The 19,392-nt window shown below is 47.2% G+C and overlaps 1 protein-coding gene across 1 annotated transcript in view; it reads right to left on the bottom strand.

Moving 5' to 3' along the window:
• The window catches only part of THSD4 (thrombospondin type 1 domain containing 4), a 595,645-nt gene that overhangs the window by 510,322 nt on the left and 65,931 nt on the right, over positions 1-19,392 (bottom strand). The window contains exon 4 of the mRNA XM_076004516.1: positions 2,613-2,974. Within this exon, the coding sequence (XP_075860631.1) occupies positions 2,613-2,974 (362 nt within the window). The remainder of the gene's footprint in view (positions 1-2,612; positions 2,975-19,392) is intronic.

Below are 19,392 nucleotides of genomic sequence, written 5' to 3'. Positions count from 1 at the left end.
TTTGTGTCTGTCCCAGGGCCTTACAACATAGTAGATGTTTAATAAATATTTGCTAGAAGGTTGAATAGTTTTATTTATCTGGCTCCAATGAAGTTTTCAGTTGCCTAGCAGAACAACCTTAACAGTTTCTTAAACATCTAAACCTCAACAGCCTTTGCCTCAAACCTCAAACCTGCAACAGAGAGTGGAGCCGACAGCCCTCCAGAGAACATGCTGACATGTTCTCCTTGGGGTCAAATACACCATGCAAGTTCCTAATGACTGATAAATATAAGCAAATGTGATTTTCATCAGCCGGGAAGAGCATGACATTTGTAGGCAGCACAGGCCTCCCAGGATAATATTTGGATTATTTCATCAGAAACTGTCAAATTACAAGAGCATGATAAAAACTTGTAGCAACTTCATAGTAAACAGTAACTGGCCCCTTGTCAATAAGTTAGAAGAAAAAAATGTCCTGCTGCCAAAATACACAGGCGGAATGCCTGCAGCACAGGCCTGTGGCCAACAAGGGCCTGTTTCCTGGGCAGCTCTCCTAGGTTCTCAGCCACAGAGGCTTTCGGAAAAGCCCCTTTCTCATCCAGGCCCCACCCAAGCCCAGCCCTTCCGCCCTCCACCCCCACAGCTGGCACCTGGCACGAAGCCGAGTGCCCCGGGGATGTGGGAGTCGGCAGCACCACCTTCCAATCTCAGCTTGTCCACTGGCTCGAGGTCCTCAGATTCCTCATGTGTAACATCTACGTCGCCAGGCCCTTAGAGCCGTGGCTGCCTGGGCTCTAGGCCTGACTCTTCACATACTGGCTGTCTGGGCCTCCCTTCCCTCCCCCTAAGTGAGGATGATGCTAACACCCGTCCTGCAGGGCTGTCAGCGCAAAGTGATCAGCAGTGTCTGGGGCAGAAGAGGCATTCGATACACCTTAGCTATGATAAATCCACAATTCTGTAATCACAAGTTTTAAAAACAAAGTTTTTGTCTTTCCTTTTCTTTTTATATTTTTCAGTTTGGTGACAAAACTCACTGGCCAGCAAACGTGACCTTAACTGATATAAGGCTATTTATTTTTGGTCTTTTTTTTTAAATCCTACTTGGTGTAAACATCCATATGTTTCACTGCAGAAATAATAATGTATTTGATTAATCATAATGTATTTGCCCCATACCACAGAGGGAATGCCATTAATATCTGAAATATGCTCTGATTAACCTTTCTAACATCTAGAGACTTCTGAATTCTAAAGCACATGGGCCATAAGCATTTCAGATAAGGAACTGTGGAGCTATGTTACTATGGAGGTTGTGATTGGGATGAAAGGAGATGACATGTCCGGAGTGACAGTGGAGGGTGCTCAGGTTTCTATGCAGGAAGAGAGAGAGACAGGAGGAGGCATCCTCTCCAGGCTGGCCTCTCTCCTTACTCTTCCATGCCAGACTTTGGAACTCATGTTCTTCACTACTCGCTTCTATCTACTCAAACCTGGCTCAGGGTTCAGCTAAAGCACCCTTCTCCGTGCAGTGGTCCTCTCTTCAAACTCCTGCTGCACCGGGTCAAGAGCACGTGGCCGAGAGGGTAGACGGGCTGCACCGCCTCTCCACCAGCAAGCGGCTGGCAGCAACAGCCTACGGCGCCAGGCTGAGAAGGACTGTCACGTAGCAAGGGGCCACAGTGGGAACTGAAAGTGGGCAGGAGGGGCGGGGCAGCCCACCTGACAAGCTCAGGCTCTGCCTGGGATGGTCTTGATCACTAAATTATACATTTCTTAAGCACAGAGAGCATGTCTTACACTTTTTGTTCTTGTTCGTGTTGGTTTTCGTTGCTTCTGGTTTTTTGCATTAGTATTTTCTCAGAACTTGCCGGGGACCCAGGTGCTAGGACACCCAGCAAATACTCTTGAATTAATGCAGAGTATTCATTAAATATCTATTGATTCATCACTGACAAGCTCTTCTTAGCACCTATATTCCTACCTTTCCCAGGGCACTGCCTAGTTAGGTATATTTATGCGTTTGAGAGCTATACCACTACTGTGATCACACTATGCCACTTTAAGAGTTTATATTTTGTTGACTCTAAAAGAACGTTAGGTCTTTAATTAGCTATATTCTCAAGGCAGTGTGTTTGCTCAAAATACTTTGGAGAAATTTTCTAGAAAAGTTCACAGAATCTTGGAATCTACAGTTTGGGAGAATCCAAGACACCAAACATGCGACATGTCCCAGGACTGGCAACTCCTATCAGCTCTTGGGTTAGACAGAAGTCCTGTGTCAGCTCAAATCCACACAGCCTGTGGCCTGGGATCTCCCCACCCCCCCCTGCACTAGCCAAAAGCTCCCACCTCCTTTCACCCCTGCATGGGGCATCCATCCCTAAGGTTGCCGCTTAAGGGCGCTCTGGGAATTAGCCTGGCTTTGAAGATTATGTAGAACCGCAGAGTGAGGTGAGAGTGGCCTCAACGCTTTAAATGGCTGCAAAATAAATCAAAAGAGGAAAGGAGCTTTGTGAAGACAAGATTTGCTCCCCGCCCAGCGGAAGCAATGCATCAGCCTTGCTGTCCGCGGCGCAGGGCGGCAGGGCGCGTCGGGCGCGGGCGGGTAGGGAGGGCAAGTACTGTACCTTCTGTCCGCGGCGGCTTCGCGGCTCCGGGGCTGCGGGTGCCGGCTGCCGCGCAGCGCGGGCGGCGGCTGGCGGCTGGCGCCGGGGCCGGCCGGGGCGCGCGGCTCGTCGCGGCTCCGGTGCAGCGGCACGGACGTGCGCACGGCCGACACCACGCGGCCCGCGAAGGCGCGCGCGGGGCCGCCGGGCCTCGGGCCGCCGCGCGCGCGGTAGGAGCCGGGCAGGCAGGGCCGCGTCTGCTCCATCACGCCGCCGCTGCAGCTGCGCGAGCAGGCCGACCAGGGGCCCCAGGCGCCCCACACGCCCGGGGCGCCGCCGCCGCCGTCCTCGGGGGCGCCCTGGGCCGCCGTCCGCTGCGGGACCTGCGGAGACAGAGGCGCGTTAGGGAGCAGACACCGCGCCTCGCTTCCCCCGAAGGCTGCCGCGGCGCCGGCTTGTCCATTAAACACAGGCAGGCGCGGGGGAAGCGTTTTAAAATCAGAACAACGAAGGTGATAATCCAGCCTGGGTTACAGTCGTCTTTATACCAACGCTGTCATAAAATAGAATTTTTCATTTTTTTTATGGAGAAAGGGGCCCACGAAGGCAAAAATGCTTAGGGCCCACGAATGTCATAATGTGGGGCTGGCTTTGGGGGTCAGGGGCTTGGAGAGCTCAGCGAGGCGCCCCACCTCTTACCGCGTTTACCCCGCAGGAGTCCCCCTTAGGCCGAGTCCCTCTGACTCAGGTCCCCGGCACAGGCCAGAGGGACTGCTACGGCCCTTCCCTGCCACCACCTCCCAGCAGAGTAACTGGGAAGTTTCTGGGCCTCTCTGAGGCTCGCTGTGTTTTAAGGAAGGACGTTTGTCTTTCTGTGTTTGGCCTAATTGCATGTTCCTGCTTATATTCAGGAGCTAAAAAAAAAAAGTGGAAATCAGAAAGATTGGTGGTTACTGGAAGCCAGAAGGGGAGAGGGAGGGAGACAGAAAGGGAGAAAAAAGAATGTAAGTGTATTTATTAGCACTGATTTGTAGAGTTAAAAATGGTAAAGATGGTAAATTATATGTGTATATTTTACCTCAATAAAAAAATTTAAAGAAATAAAGAAGGATGGTACCAGTACCTACCTCATGGGCTGTAAGGAGGTTTAAGTTAGGACATCCATGTGCATAACCAAGCTTGGCACTAAGTATTAATAACGTGTGTTAGCAAGCATGATGATAATTTCCCTGCTCCCATGGCAAATCAGAAGAGGGGGAAATTTCGGAAGGTTTAAAAGTTCTATCCAGAGAGTGATTCTATACTCTCATTCATTTGCCTGTTCATTTCACAGAGACCTACTATGCCAGGCTCAGTGCTAACAGCAGGTACACAGTGGTTCCTGCATTATGGGGACGAGCTCTGAGCACCAGCTGTATGCCAGCGCTGAGCTAGGCCCAGAGGATGAGGAGAAAAGCACCCCGAGTCCACACAAATGGCCTGGAGCGGGCAGCAGAGGAGCCCTGTGCCGCCAGTGCCAGACTGGGGGGGCATGGGCCGTCCTGGCTGGGTGGGGGAGGGTGGGGGAGGGGGTGGGGGAGTCCAGATGGCCTCAAAGGAGGGATGGGAGTCCCAGTCATAGCGGTAAGTATTCAGGCCCCTACTCACCCGGATTCCACATGTGATGCCTGAGTCCTGCCTAGCAGTCCTGGCTACTACCAATCTCGGCTCACAGAAAGGAAACCGAGGCTCATCTTGAGATGAGATCGTCCTAGATGATCCAGGTGTGCCCTGAATCCAATGACAAGTGTCCTTATAAGACACAGACTGGAGAAGGCAGTGTGACCACCAAGACAAAGACTGGAGTGGTGCCGCCACCAACCAAGCAATACTGGAGCCACCAGAAGCAGGAGGAAGCTAGACGGATCCTCCCCTTAGAAACTTTAGAAGGAGCACAGTGACACGGTGGATTTGAACTTCCGGCCTCAAGAATTGTGAGGGAAGAAACTTCTGTTGTTTTAAGTCATCAGGTTTGTGGTAATTAGCTATAGCAGCCTAGGAAGATAAGGGAGTGTTAGTACTTTGGGGTTGAGGAAGGAAAGCTTCTCTGTGTCCAGAACTATGCAAACAGCACTGTGCAAATGGCCCGGCTCTGCGGCCCAGGCGGCACCAGTGCCAGCTTCCACTTTACAGGGCCACTCAGCTCCCCCAGCCCCCCTGGAAGATTGCTGTTCTTTTGCTGCTATTACAGGGAAGAAACTGAGACCCCGAGAGTCCTTGTGACTTTGTCCCTGGTCTCAGGCTAGCGCGGGGCACGCACAGGATAAAATCGAGGTCTCCAGACTGCTAGTCTGAGGTTCTGTTTTTCCTCTGCAGCATGTGGCCTCCCTGCCTATGTTGTTGGTGGAAAACAAGAGAGTAAAATGAGTATGAATCAATTCGCTTTGATAGTTTTTCTAGTGGAAGGATAACTGGGATAAAAGAACAAAGGCAGAAATAAGTTTCTGGCACATTTGAGGGATTGTTACCCACCACCTGATCTCTCATCAGCATAGATAACTAAGACACTGTCTACAGTATTTGGATTAGCCATGCAGCTATACTAAAACTCCACTTCCTAGAACTAATCCCACCCTTAATTTAGTTTCCTATTGCCAAATTGAGCAGGGTCCCTGGGGGAAGAAAACACGAAACCACATTCCATCCTATTCGATTCATAAGAATTCTCTAATTTATAGCTGAATTATGGTGAGTGACTTGAAATTCCATCTGAGTCCCCATGGTGGGAATCCCACCACATGTTCCAGAATTGTATTTTTATAGTACACAGCCAGAAACAAAGGAAAAAAAGAGAAAGAAAAACAGAAAGGAAGGAAGGGGGAGAAAGAGAAGGAAAGAAAGAAAAACCAAATCAAAGAAAAAAATGAGGGGAGAGGGTTTGGGATGCCAGCCTCCCTCCACTCCTTCCCAATCCTAATATCCCTCCTCCCTCCTTCCGTTCTGACAGCCGAGGAGTTCTCTGTGAAGTAAGATGCAAGATGGGAAAACGTCCAAGTGCTTTCAAGCATAATATTCATAAAATGAGAACTAACTAACAGACCCTCTGTTAGCCAGTGACAAACAGCAAAACCAAGTAATAAATCATGGTAAGAAACAAACAAAAAATAATTGAAACTCAAAGCTTTCTAACCCGCCAGCACACCACCCACTTCCCCAGTACATGCATGACGTGTAAAGACTGAAGCAGAAATCCTAAGGCACTCCTAAAATGCACCCTAAACTGCTGGTTTTCTTCACTGATAAAGAATTCTAACAAATTAGTAAGAAAAAGATAACCCAAGGGAGATAGGGACAGAGCGTAGCAGCAGATGGCTCACAGGTGTTATGGACTGAATGTGTGTCCCCCACAATTCATATGTTAAAGCCCCAACCCCCAATATTACAGTATTTGGAGGTGGGGCCTTTGGGGGTGATTAGGTTTAGATGAGGTCATGAGGGTGGTGCCCCATGATGGGATTAGTGTCCCTATAAGGAGAGGGAGAGAGACCAGAGCTCCACTTCCCGAGAGGTATCTCTCTCTCTCTCTCTCTCTCTCTCTCTCTCTCTCCCCTCCCCAGCCCTCCCCAGGGAGAAGGCAGCCTTCTGCAAGCCAGAAAGCAAGCCCTCACCAGGAACCGAATGAGTTAGCACCTTGATCTTAGACCTCCCAGCCTCTAGAACTATGAAAAATAAATTCCTGTTGATTAAGCTATCCAGTCTAAGGTGTTTTGTTATGGCAGCTCAAACTAATACAATAGCAAAATAAATAACATATGAAAATTGTTTAACATCACATATAGTCAAATAAATGAAAAATAAAATACTAAAATTCCGTTTTGTACCCATTAGATTGGTAAAGATTATAAAGTTTGAAATTAGTATTATGGCAAGACTGTTTACTGCTGATAGAAATCTAAATTTGGGCAACTGTTTTGAAGGGAACTTTGCAAAGCTTGTCAAAACTTAAAATGCACATACCCTTTAACCCAGCAGCTCTACTTTTAGTAGTTCATACCACAGAGATACTAAAAAATAATGTACAAAGTTGTATATGTAAATATTTACATTGCATCATTTTTTGTAAGAACAAAAACAAAATCCAGAAACAACCTAAATGTCCATGAATAAGAACTTGGCTAAATGAAATCTAAATCTATTCAAACAATGGAATATAATGTATCTGTTAGAATGAGGTAGAATTTATATCTATTAAAATAGACAGCTCTCCAAAATATATTTGTAAAAAAAAAAACAGAACAAGAAGTAGGACAGTATAAGAGGATAAACCTATTAGCAGTTATCTCTCTTTAGGCGTTACATTTAAACATAAAAAATTGCTGATATTTGATCATTTTTGATATACAACGCAACTTCAAAAATGTAACTTCAAAAATGCAACTTCGTATGATTCTTAATTTCATAGGATTCAACCTAATGTAAGTAGTTTTCTGACCCCGGCAACCAAAAGAGCCCAACTAGAAATCCTTTTCCCACCAAACTTGGCAGCAGGAATGAAAAAGCAGAAAGCACTGCGACCTCATCACCCACCCATCACCCATCACCACCTTCGCATAACTAGCTGGTTGCCCTGGGGATCGGCTCAACACCTTGGAGCAGCTGGCAGGCCAGGCCTATTAGCAGAAACTTAACAAACAAGAGCAGTAACAACCGTCATTCCTTTAATACAAGCCGACCAAAGGGCTAATTGCTTTATACAATTGAAGTGTGGCCTAATTTTATCCTCAAAACAGTCACCTGAAAAAGCTGTCATCATCCTCCCTTTACAGATGAAAAATTGAGGCTTGAAGAATTCGTGCACAGAGTTCGTAGAATTCATCACAGTTCATGAGCACCCAGGGCACCTGCTGTGATTTCCAGCAAGGTCTGCAGTGGCCTTAGGGGTGGCTGAGATTCTGCACCGTGCACATGCAAATGGAAGGTCATGAAAACTGGAGTGATCGCCTTTCAATAATCTCATACCTGTAGACTGCTGGGCCCTAAGAAACTGTAGGATAAAGCTATTTAAATTATTTAAAAAGAAAACAAAAGAGATCTTCTATTATGGGAAACAATATGCTGGTGTAGGGAAAGGAGTGGATGGGATGTTCACATTGGATGGCTTCAGCCTTCTACGAAAGTGCTGGCGTCTGCCACTGGAGAGACAAACGGGAGGATAACAGAAAGAAGTGATGATGCAAACAGCAAAAATATCCTTTGCCTGAACTGCTTCAACACAAACCCTGATACTCACAAGATTCCCCTCAAGGATTTGAATTTCCATTTGCTGATGTGGTCCTTGAGGTACAGAGTGGCAGTGTGGTCTAGTGGATGAACCATGGGCTTTGGAAATATTAAGACATATGAGACAAAATAAGGCAAATCTGTCAGTGTTGTTGGGTAGTAAGATGAAATAACTAAGTAAGGCACCTACCAGGCCACCAGTCCCAGCAGGGGCAGAGGAGACTCCTCCGTCTCTCTATTGGGAGAACATATAATACTAGTCAAAAGTTTTATAGTGTGTAACATGCAGATCCAACCCCAAATCAAACTGTGCCCCTTCTACTCCATTGGAGGTTTTAAAGGAAGGGAGCAGGGTAGGTGCAGGGAAAGGATAATAGGATTAGAAGAGGAGTTTGTTCAAAGTACACATACCATGTCATGATCCTTCTCCCAGAGATTAGGACATGCTCCCTTGAGGGAGACATGTATTTTAGATAAAATCCTCCAAGCCTTCTGATGTCCTCCTCTCCACTTGAAAACTACTGCTTGATATTATGGTGCCTGTCTAAGGAGTCACTATGGGGCATGATCCAGGGAGCAGGAAAAAGGGACAGCATGCAGAGAAGTTTACGAGGAGCAGGGTGGTCCCATCCCCATTTAACTCAACTTGGGCCATGCAAAAGAAGACACTGCGACAGTATTCGGGGGAAACTGAAATTCCCCAAAAGGATTTAGGTTTGGAGCTGGATGCTGTAACTGACAACACTTTGGTATCGGCTCTGTGGAAGTGTTGGTTAATGTTAGGCAGGGACACTTGTGTAAATATATATCCATGGGAAGATGTGTACATCGGGCAGCATTCCCTTTCTCTGGGTCCTTTAGGAAATCCCCTGTCCATGCTGGATAAAGTGTGGAGAGCATGTGTTCAGGGCCCCTGCCAGCTGAAGCCAAACTAGGCAATGTGGGTCAATCGGACACTTCCTCCCTGGCATCTGCATCTCTGGCAAAGTGAGCGGCAGACCAAGCGGCTCCGGGTCCTTCACTCCAGCAGCCACTGCCTTGGCCCCGCCGTTTGTGCTCTGGACGTCCCTGTGTTGCTCTCTGCCGTGCCTCCCTTCTCACCGGCTTCCTAGCCTCATTCCAGTGAACTCCCATTGCTTAGGTTAGTTTCTGTTGTTTGTAGTAAACAACCCTAAATACATCTAAATGATTGCAGGTATAATAATATAAACTATGGCAACCAAGATAACGTGAAACAGGCTGGGTCTGCCTATGGCAGAGAACTTTGAAGAGAAAAAGCAGCTACTGAGTTGACCAAAGGCTGGGGGAGGTGGTCCCGACTGTGCAGAAGCCTCGTGATTTAGGGAGCCCAGGGCTGGAGGAGGAGTCTGTCAACAGTTGACCACAGCCAGAGTGACCAGAGAACCAAGGTCTCCATGAAACACGATGGGGCTGGGTGAGTTAGGGGCTCACAGGTTCACAGGACAGATGCAGGTGGGCGCAGAGGAGAACAGAATAATCATCAGAGCAGTTGTGGCTGTGTTCTGTTTCATCATAACCTTTTTAAGGAGGATAAACATGTTTGACTAAAATAGGAGGATGGTCAGATAAATCAGGGTTTAATTACTCCATGAAACATTACAATCATGAGCAATACAGAGCAATATGGCCACAGTCTTGTAATACAATATTAAGTGAAAAATGTCGAGCACAAGCTTGCAATGTACCATGATTACAATAATGTAAAGATTCTGTAGGCACATGAGCAAAGCCTGGAAAGGGACATGGGAAAATGCAAACATACGATCTGTTTCTGAAGCCGGACTCAGGGAAAGTTTTCTTGTAATTTAAAAAAAACTTCAGTCATGGTTATGACATTGCTTGCTCAATAAATAAAAATAAGTAGATTAAATGGAGAAATATTCAGAACAGATTGCAGGGAGTGGGAGGCCTGAGGTAAACTGAGAGCCAGTGGTAGTCCTGTCAAAGAAAGCCTGGGAACTTCTCATCACCACCGGTAAACCTATAACCAAGAACAGCTCTAGATGTTTTCAATGTATTTGGTTTCGGTACTAATGTGAAATCATGTAAGGTTTCACTGGTTTCTAATTCCCTTTCTACAAAATTAAACCTGCCATCTGTTCTTCATAGAAAACGAGTCACATGCAAAGTCTGAAATTCTAAAGTCTCATTCTAGGAGAGACTGGAAAAAGTAGGTTTGGTTTTAGCCACATAACTAAGTCAATGAGCTAAAGCAAATGTTACGAAAATACACCTTGGAGTCTGAGCCCAGAGAGCAAAGTTTTGGGAAGCTGAGAGCAAATGAAAGCAGGGACATAAAGCTGGCAGCTCAGCTAGGACAACCCAGGACTCCAGCAGGAGTATGGGGAGGGGTGCATCTTGGTAGAGAATCCCCAAACTCAAACCAGATCTAAATTAAGGACCAACATTGTGGTTTTCCCTGAGACAGAAGATTCAACATTACACCTTGATCACCTACCTTGACTCTGGCACATCGCCATGCAAAAGACCCCATATCTCACCTCTCAGCCTTAATGCCAATGCCCGCAGCTGCGGTGTGCATGTAAGAACCTCACAAATGTGGAAGACTAGAGCAAAGCACACTTAGCCTTGACCATTGGATCACAGTCCCCTGGTCATAACTACTAATATTATGTAAATGAGTTTTGCAAATGTGTTTCAGGAACAGTTAAAAGGATGCATTTACACAAAACCAAAACAAAGGAGGAGGAGTGAGTAGAGGCCAAGGAGGAGAAAGAAAAAATGGAGAACAAGAAAGAACAAGCCTTAGCAAAAGCATGAGCCGTACAGAGGAAAACATCACTGACATGCAGCTACCCCAAAGCTAAGCAGGTGTGAGTTTGGCTGCCCTGCAAATGCCAGGTCAGTCCACTATACCCTAAGGCTCTCTCTCACCGGAGAACCACACAGACAAGCCCTTGTTTCTCCTACTTCTCCTGGTGCTGTGTTGTGCTTCTCAAGGTAAGATCTGCAAGGTAACTTGCAAGGCAACCCACCTTACATGTAACTCAAGAAATGCAGATCTTTGGCTCCCACACCAATCCCAGTGACTCAGAACCTCTGGGGCAGGGCCCAGGAATATGCATCTTAAATAAGCTCCCCAGGGATTTGAATGCATCCTCTGGTTTGACAACCACTGGCCAGCCCTAGGTGAAAACCAAAGAGGAAAGCACTAACCTGAGCTCCCCCTCCGGACTTTGGACTCTACCCTGAGCTGCTACTTCTTTAACCCCCAAATTCTCTAGCCACATGATTTTATTACCCTCAAGTTTCCTGCTTCTTAACCTATCCCTTCTACTTCTGCCATACAAGTGGAGGCCAACTAAGAATTTATCACATGAGACAGAAAAACCTTCAGGAATGATAGGTGCCTAATATGGTATCTACGTTACGCAAATTCTGTTTGAAACACTGTGTACTTTTAATAAAAGAGGTATAGCAGTAAGCAGGAAATGTAGAAAGATGAAGGAAGAGGGAAGAGTGGACTCATGGGAAACTCTGGACTAGACCCCGAGTGCTGGTCCCAAGCCTGCTGATACTTCGTGATGGAGGCCAGTTGGTCTGTGGCTCTGGATCCCAGTATCAGTCAAACGAGCCGGTTGGACTTGATGAGAGCTGAGGTCCTTCCAGTGCTAACAGGCTCTGATTTTTCCTGGAACAGTGCTTACATTCCTTGCCATTTATTGATTTGCTTCACGTACCGCAACAGAGAGAGCAATCCCAGGTTGTGCCCCAGGGCCCTCCCTGCCAGCAAACAAGAGGCCCGAAGCACAAGATCTTCCCTAAACACAGTGCAAAGGAGGCTCGGATGCATTTCCATGATAGTCGAAGTCAGGACCCAGCCAAATGTACGACGCAATGAGGTAAATATTTGGATGTGATCTGCATAATCGGAAACACTCCCCTTTCTGAAATTGACCTGACTCTTTCGTCACCAGCCACATGGAAATCATACTCCATTATAACTGGAAAATCATGCAGAGCATGTGCCTGGGCACCCAGTCTGCCCTGTGCTGCTGCAGTTACTCAGGAAACAGAAGCTGACATCTCTGTGCGGCATCTGGCGTGTTTTTCTGTGTGGTGGCTAGTCCACTGGCCTCGTGCTCTCCATGCAAATTGGCTTTGTGCAACCCAAGCCAACCAGGACAGTCAAAATAATGAGTAATGCAAGAAATAAAGAGTGCCGGCCTCTGGACCCAGAGGCTGATTTGGAGAACAGCAACCTTTCAGCTGAAGGCTCTGCCTGGTGATTTGGCCATCTGCATCTGGGTCAATATTTGGCACTCCCCAGGCAGCCACTGGATCAGCAGGCTCCCATGAGAAAGGCAAGTGGAAAACATTTTCTTGGAAATTGTCAGCATCCAGAGCAGAGCAGAGCACGCACACAGTAGGTGTCCAATAAATGCTTGCCTAATAAACAAGGCTGCAAATGGATCGTGATGGGCTCCTACATGGGTTCCTGCGTCAGTCTTCCCGTTGCTCACTCAGGCCTTCCTGTGACACCAAAGCTATTTCCTTGAAACCCAGCCCTACTGTGTTACTCTCTCTTGTTTACCAATGTCTTGTGGGTGCTTGCTCTCTGAAAGATGAAACTCACACTTATTCTTTGCCACGGCATCCTAAACCTGTCCTAACTGGCCTCTGCCTTCCTTTCCAGCTTCAACTCTTATCACTGTCACCACCCCACGCTCACACCATGCCTGAAGTAGGACATGCCCACCTCCCCTCCTGCCTTCACCCAGGCTGAGCTCTCAGCTCCAGTGCTCGCTCTGCCTGTGAACAGATCTTTCCCATCCAGATCGAGTGGCCTCTCTCATTCTCCAGGACCATGACGCACGTCCTTCTTCACAGCACTGACCACCTGGCACCGTAACTATCTTTGTACACAACCGTCTCCCCAACAACACAGTGGGCTCCTCAGGGCAAGGATTGTGTCTCACCTGGCTTTGTTTTCCACCCACTCCCGCTAACGGCACCTCAATGGGATCTGTCACCTGGCAGGCCCTTAGGAAATATCTGATGGGTGGATGAATGAACACATGGATAAATGAATGACAAATTTCCCAAGGGTTTGGTCTCCTGCCCATCTGCTTTGTGAAATGTCACATGCCCGCTCTCCCTATAGCAGCACCTGCCATGGCTGTTCAGCCACTGGCTGGTGATCTATGATGCCTCCACCATTTTTCTCGCTCCACATGTCTAAATGTCAAAAAGCCAACAGTCCAAAGGACAGCTCTATCTCTTCAAAGCAATTCACTCAGTATTTGACCCTCTGGCTATTCCCTGCTTGTTGAAACTTTTTCTCTTCTTGACTTCCAGTACATCATACATCCTGGTTTCCCTCCTAAACTTCTGGCTGTCACTTTGCTGGCTTCTCCTCCACTGTGTGCTCTGCAAATTTTGGGGTTCCATTCTTGGCCTTCCACTCTTTTTATCCAAACCTTCTCTCAGGGAAAACACTGTAGTATCAGCAATGATCTTCATGCTGATGTCGCCCCTATTCACAGATGGCCCCAAACTCTCTCCCAAGCACCAGTCTTACATTCCCAACAACCAACTAGACATACCCACCAGGAGGTCTCATGGGCTTTCCCTGTTCAGTCTGTCACCTAACCAGGACCTGAACACCTGCTGCGTCTTCTGAATTCTGAATTTTCTGGCCCATATAAGTGTGGTCCCATGCCCCACTCCCCTCCTCCAACTGGACACAAAATCCTGCCGATTCTACCTCAGAAATATCTCTGGATATTTTCTTTATCCCTTTGCTCCATCCCCAAAGCCCATAGTTTGGTCATGGCCTCATTCCCTTGTGGTCTTACCAGGTCTCTACCCATTCAATCCCTCCTCCCCTACTTAGAGAATCACCTTCTTAAAAAATCACATCATCCAAGTCCCGTGTTCAAAATGACTCCCTGAGCTCCCCTCTGCCTCCAGGACTGACTCCCCCCTGGTCCACAGGGCCCTTCGCTCCTCGGCCTCTTCCGAGCCCCTCTGCCTCACCTGCCAGCACTTCCTTGTTCTGAACTTCCCGCTCTGCCACGCCAAGCCGTCCGCCACTCTGTGCCTTGGACCACTGTTGCGGGCCTTAAAAGCCCTCCCTCATCCCCAGCTTCACTTCACCCGATAAATTCCTGCTCATCCTTCTTGACTTACCCTCTCTTTGCAGACCACCCCAACTCTGCAGGCAAGGACAGCTGCTCTGTCCTTCAGACATCCACAGAACTTTGGCCACACTTTGCTGCAGTCCATTATAATTCCTGTTTCTATGTGTCCCACACCCCAAACTGTGAAACCAAACCCAGTATAAATTTCTCATACTTATCACTCTTGCCCAGCTATGAAATTAAAAACAACTTACAAACGGAATAAGTACAAAAGGGAAAACCAATCCAAATTCAAATCAACAGTATTAACTGATTGTGACAGGTGGTACTGAAACTGAATAGGCATTATTGGGCGTGGTCGTAGGATGTACCTAAGTCTTTTAAGTTTCACTTGTTGACTAGATTCTTTTGAATTTGAGCAAGATGGACCATCATTTGAGTTATTTTTTCCTTTTGAAAAATGAAGTTGTTTTAAACCACCAACCCATTATTCTGAAGTGCCAGTCTGTAAGGCTAAATTTTAAAATGCTGCTTAATGGAAAACACTCACTACTGTTTACCATTCTACTTACTGCTAACAAGCTACCATGAGCTGGGCCACAAAAGACAACCTACACGATACAGCTGAGAGGTGGGCATGCTCTGACATCCACAGGATAGGGTTTGGGAGACTGATACCCCACGTAGTATCTACCTCAATTTCTCCACCCTTTTATGGATTCAAAAATTTTTACATCTTTCCCCACTGTAATGGAGGCATTCAGTTAATAGGGTTATTTGGATTATCCAGAATAAATTTATATTAATATTTTCAAGTTATCCTCAAAATGAAAATCCTAAACAAACAAAAATTAAATTTAAATTGCATATCACTATGAGAATACCCAAGACTCCAGGGGACTATGAGTTCTCAGCTCATAAAACACTGCTTTCATTTTTGTAAAAAATTACAGATGAGGCTCAGAATCAGGATTTGAAATCAGGTTTGGCTGATTCCAAAGCTCGGACTCCTCTCAGTGCTCCATGTTACTTACATCTTAAGGCTGCTTGGAGGCCCAAATACTGGGTACAAAAGGGTTTTTAAAGACCATAAAGTCCTATATAATTGTTAGTTTAGGGTTTAGCTGTTATTATTTGCATATGTAAAAGAAAAATGCTTTAGAAAAGGAGCTGGCATATTTTGAGAAATGCTCTGTCTTGCAAAATACAGTGCCTCCTTAAGGAGACAATTATTTACGTTAGTTTTCCCATCTATTTAACAGGTTACAATGCAAACGTGATACTAGTCAATTAAGGAAGTGAAGATCTTATTTACATGCTCATGGGAGCAGGTCATGTGATAGGTAAGTGGAAAACCTGCTCCTCCAATAAAGGAAAAGATACTGAGCACTGGGGCCCAGGTGCACATTCGATTAGAAAAATCCTCTGCTTACAAAGGAGTACCATTTAGCAGCCATCCCTGGAACAGTGCAACAATTGAGGACACAGACAAACTTTCAGACTGTATAAGTTCCAGAATCCAGGTGAATTCCCCAGTTCCCCTTTTGAGATGTTTACATCCACATCTAACAACCTATAAAATCTATCTCCCTTTGTTTAAATAACATTCCTTTGATTCTTGAAGAAGAAAAGGTAACTCGTGCCTACTAAGTCAAGCATTTTACTAATGTACTTCATTAGATCCTCAAAGTTGATGCCCTCTTATCAATCAGAACTTCATTCAAATATCACCTTCTCAAAAGAGTCCTGCCTGGCCACCGGCCACATCACGTAAAGTAGTGAGTGTGTGTGGGCATAGACACACACACATACACACAATCACATTGCTGTGTTTCATTTTCCTCATAAAAGTTATTACAGTCTGAAATGTTCTTATTTGTTTACTTGTTTATCGTCTGTTCCTCCCACCTGGGCTAGAAATTATCTTATTCACCTCTATTCCCAGCTCCTTTATAATAGCGCCTGGGATATAGTAGGTGCTCAGTGGTTGTTGAATGAATGGCACCCTTCCAGATAGGAAATATAATCCCCTGTTAGAGCCAAGAAGCTGATGTAATCTGCTAAAGGTTAGGCTGCTAGGATACCGTCAGAATCCAAACTCAGATCGCCCTGCTCCAGAAGCCAAGAGACGCCCACTGCCCAGGCGTCTCTAACTGGGGTTGTTAGCAGTGTGCCAGGGGGTGCCAGGCGTCCCCCCAAAACACATACAGCATCTTCCCAAATTGTAAATATCCTCAAGGGTTTTCTTTTCTAAAAAAAAAATTAGGGGAGGGGGTTGAATTTTTTCCTGATGTTAAGTAATTTTAAACACTGTTTTAAAATGTGAATAACCAGTTATATTTGGGGGACAGAATATCGCATTTTGATGAATGTTTAAATAAAACAGTAGACTTCAAGAGGTCTTTGAGCCTTCAGTAGGCCACTCTGGGCTAGCCACAGGCCACATGTGACATGCACATGTTCACTGGTGGGACGTTTTGGTGGACACGTTTGAGAAGCGCCACACCATGCCGGCTGCAACCCCAAAGTGCTAGGGTTGACATGATTCAGCAGACAGAAGGCAACAGAGGCATGAACACCCTCAACAATGATCTTCAAGGCCACAACAGGTAGTTCCACAGGGAGAAAAGGCCTCAGCTAAAGAGCTCTAGGTGAGAAGATAAAAGCACAGGCCATTCCAAACAGTCCGTGTTACCACAGGCGGACACAAGGCCTCCTTCCCAGGGCAGTTCCAGTAGAACAGACCTGTCCTTCTGGGACGGCTTACTTGTGGTCTTGCTTCAAAGAGAAAATCTCGGGAAATTATTTGCACCTCAAGAACTCTCTGGTCCAGACCACCAGCAGCAGCCAAACTGGGAGCTCCCACCACTGTTTCTGGAATGAGAAAAAGGGGCCCCTCTTAACGGCCTCTGGCTTGATCTGAAACTTACGGTGCTAAGTTGTCCAACCCGGATTCCTTGCCCTGGTGAAGAACCGAGCTCTCCAGCAGTGCCCGTGCCACCAAGGCGGGCTCCTCTGCCATCTGCCCGCGTCGATGTGGGCCATCTGCAGAGCAGAGAGCAGCCTCTCGGCAGCACTCACAGGCTTCCCCAGACATCTCAAGACTCCCTGGCTCTGAACCAAGAATCTCTCTCAGAGCCAACAGCTTACAGCCCATTAAAAACCTTGTGCAAATGCAAACACTCTCCCCATTAGACAAGGAAGAAACAAGAACCACGTCTTGGGACTGAGCTAGCAGTTGTTGAAACTAGACTAGGGGCTGGAGTCCCCGAAGAGGAAATATCACTGTATTAAAAACCACAGCTATTTCCAATGCTCACAGCCAATCTCATGGGAGACCAAGGTGCCGCCGGAACTCTGTGCGGGCACGCTGACTCCGCCGCGTTCCGGGCGGGACCGGTTTGGGGAAATGGAGGTACCTTTGGGTTTTCTAGCGGCTTGAGGCTAAGCCCCAGTGTGTTTAATGGTAAGAATACTACATCAGTGCACACACAAAGCCACTTAGTCCAGACCCCAGGCTTGCAAGATCAACACCATCATCATTTATCCATAGAAAGGTGGCTAATCTGTTTAGAACCCCAGGCGCGGAAGGGACGTAGGTCTTGGCAGGCAGAGGGACCACATTGAAATCCTCCATCCTCATGGCCCCTTCTTCTGCTTCATGGGGTCCTCCATATCTCTCTCTCTCTCTCTCTCTCTCTCTCTCTCTCTCTCTCTCGTGTCCCCCCTTTTTTTTTAAAACCACTTGAGAATGTCGGTCACTGGGCTTAAAGAAGACAGAAGGCTACAGGCAACGTGTAGGCCTCAAGTGCAAGTTGTATATTACACTTGACTTTGACAGAACTCTGCACTGGGAGTCATTAGGCACCAACACGGATACGGTGTTTCCAGGCATTTTATTCACAACATAAGTCTTTCTACTGTGATTTCAGTCTACTGGGAATGATTAACCGTGAGCACAGCTGCTGGTCACAGAGAGGTTCGGAGGGAAGCCAGCCCACGGCACGGCCGCTCCCAGGATGCAGCAGGGCTCTGTCACCGGCCCAGCCACCGCCGCGGCGTCTCCGCGTCTGCCGCCCTTGGCGGTTGGGGGTGGAGCGGCATCGTGTTTTCCCTCTGTGCTGCCCCACATCTTATTTCAATTTTGTACTTTATTGATTATAACAATGGATTATGGTGACCGTGGGCTATAAATTTTACCAAAATACACTTTGTGGCCACTAAAACCACTTTATTAGCTAAATTCTTAACAGAAAAAATTTATTTTGTTATTGCAAGTATAAAACTCTCAAACACTTAACCCTTCTCTCTATTGGGAACAATGGCTTTGATCACTTGATGCTGAGCATGAGAACCCTCAGGACGTAGCTAGTGTGACAAGACACATCAAACCTGGCTCCCCATTTGCTGCTGTTCTCGGGGCGCCTCTCCCTTGGGAATCTCACAGGCAGGACTCAGGCATTTCCGGGTCCCTGGCCATAATGCCATCCGATGGCATGAAAAGCTCACCAGGATGCAGTGCTAACATTAGCGACAAGTGCTCTGGCTACACAGCCCGTGAGAAACCAAGCCACGACAGCAGCCCAGGCTGTTCCACGCTCCATGCACTACCTCCCCCTAGTCCTCGCGACGTGCGAAGTCAGAGAAGCTGCAAACCAGCTTGTCTGGGACAACAGAGACTCAGGGAGCAACAGGCCCACGTGAGGAGTGATGTGGTTTCTAGCTGGAAGAACAGACACAGAAATGAAAGAGAAGCACGCTGGGCCCAGGAATGCAGAGGGAGCTCTGGAAAATGCCCCCACCAGCCCGAGCAGGAGTTGCCTCTGAAACTCCCAACTGAAGGAGAAACGGGAGGAAGGCCCTAGAGGCCTCCGGAACACCTGCTGCTGCTACTGCTTCTAGAACAAAGGTTCTCAACCAGAGGCAACTGTGTCCACCAGGGGACACATTAGAAAATTCAGACCCCCTGCCACACACACATACACACACACACACACACACACACACGCACACACACATACACACACACACACACATATACACACACACACACACACACATATATACACACACACACATATATACACACACACATACACACACACACACACACACACACACAAAGAGCTATCTGGCTCAAAATGCCAATAGTGTCCAGGGTGAAAAACACTGCTCTAGAGTGAGCCGGGGATACCCTGGACAGGTCTCAGCTGATTCTCTGCAGAGCCCCAGTTCTGACCTGTGCAGAGAAGAGCAAAGGAACCGGTCCCCAGAGAATCTGCATCATGCAGTCCCAAGAGCAGGAAGAGGGTGGGGTGCAAGATCAGAGGGAGCAAAGATCCAGAAAGAAAAGGTCCAAAGGGAGCGGGAATGTGGGGGTACACATGGGGACCCCAAGTGTATCCCTGGATGTGCCT

The sequence above is a fragment of the Microcebus murinus genome, chromosome 6, assembly GCF_040939455.1.
Source record: "Microcebus murinus isolate Inina chromosome 6, M.murinus_Inina_mat1.0, whole genome shotgun sequence".
Lineage (NCBI taxonomy): Eukaryota > Metazoa > Chordata > Mammalia > Primates > Cheirogaleidae > Microcebus > Microcebus murinus.
The sequence above is the reverse complement of the archived record's forward strand: the minus strand, read 5'-3'. Positions and strand labels throughout refer to the sequence as shown.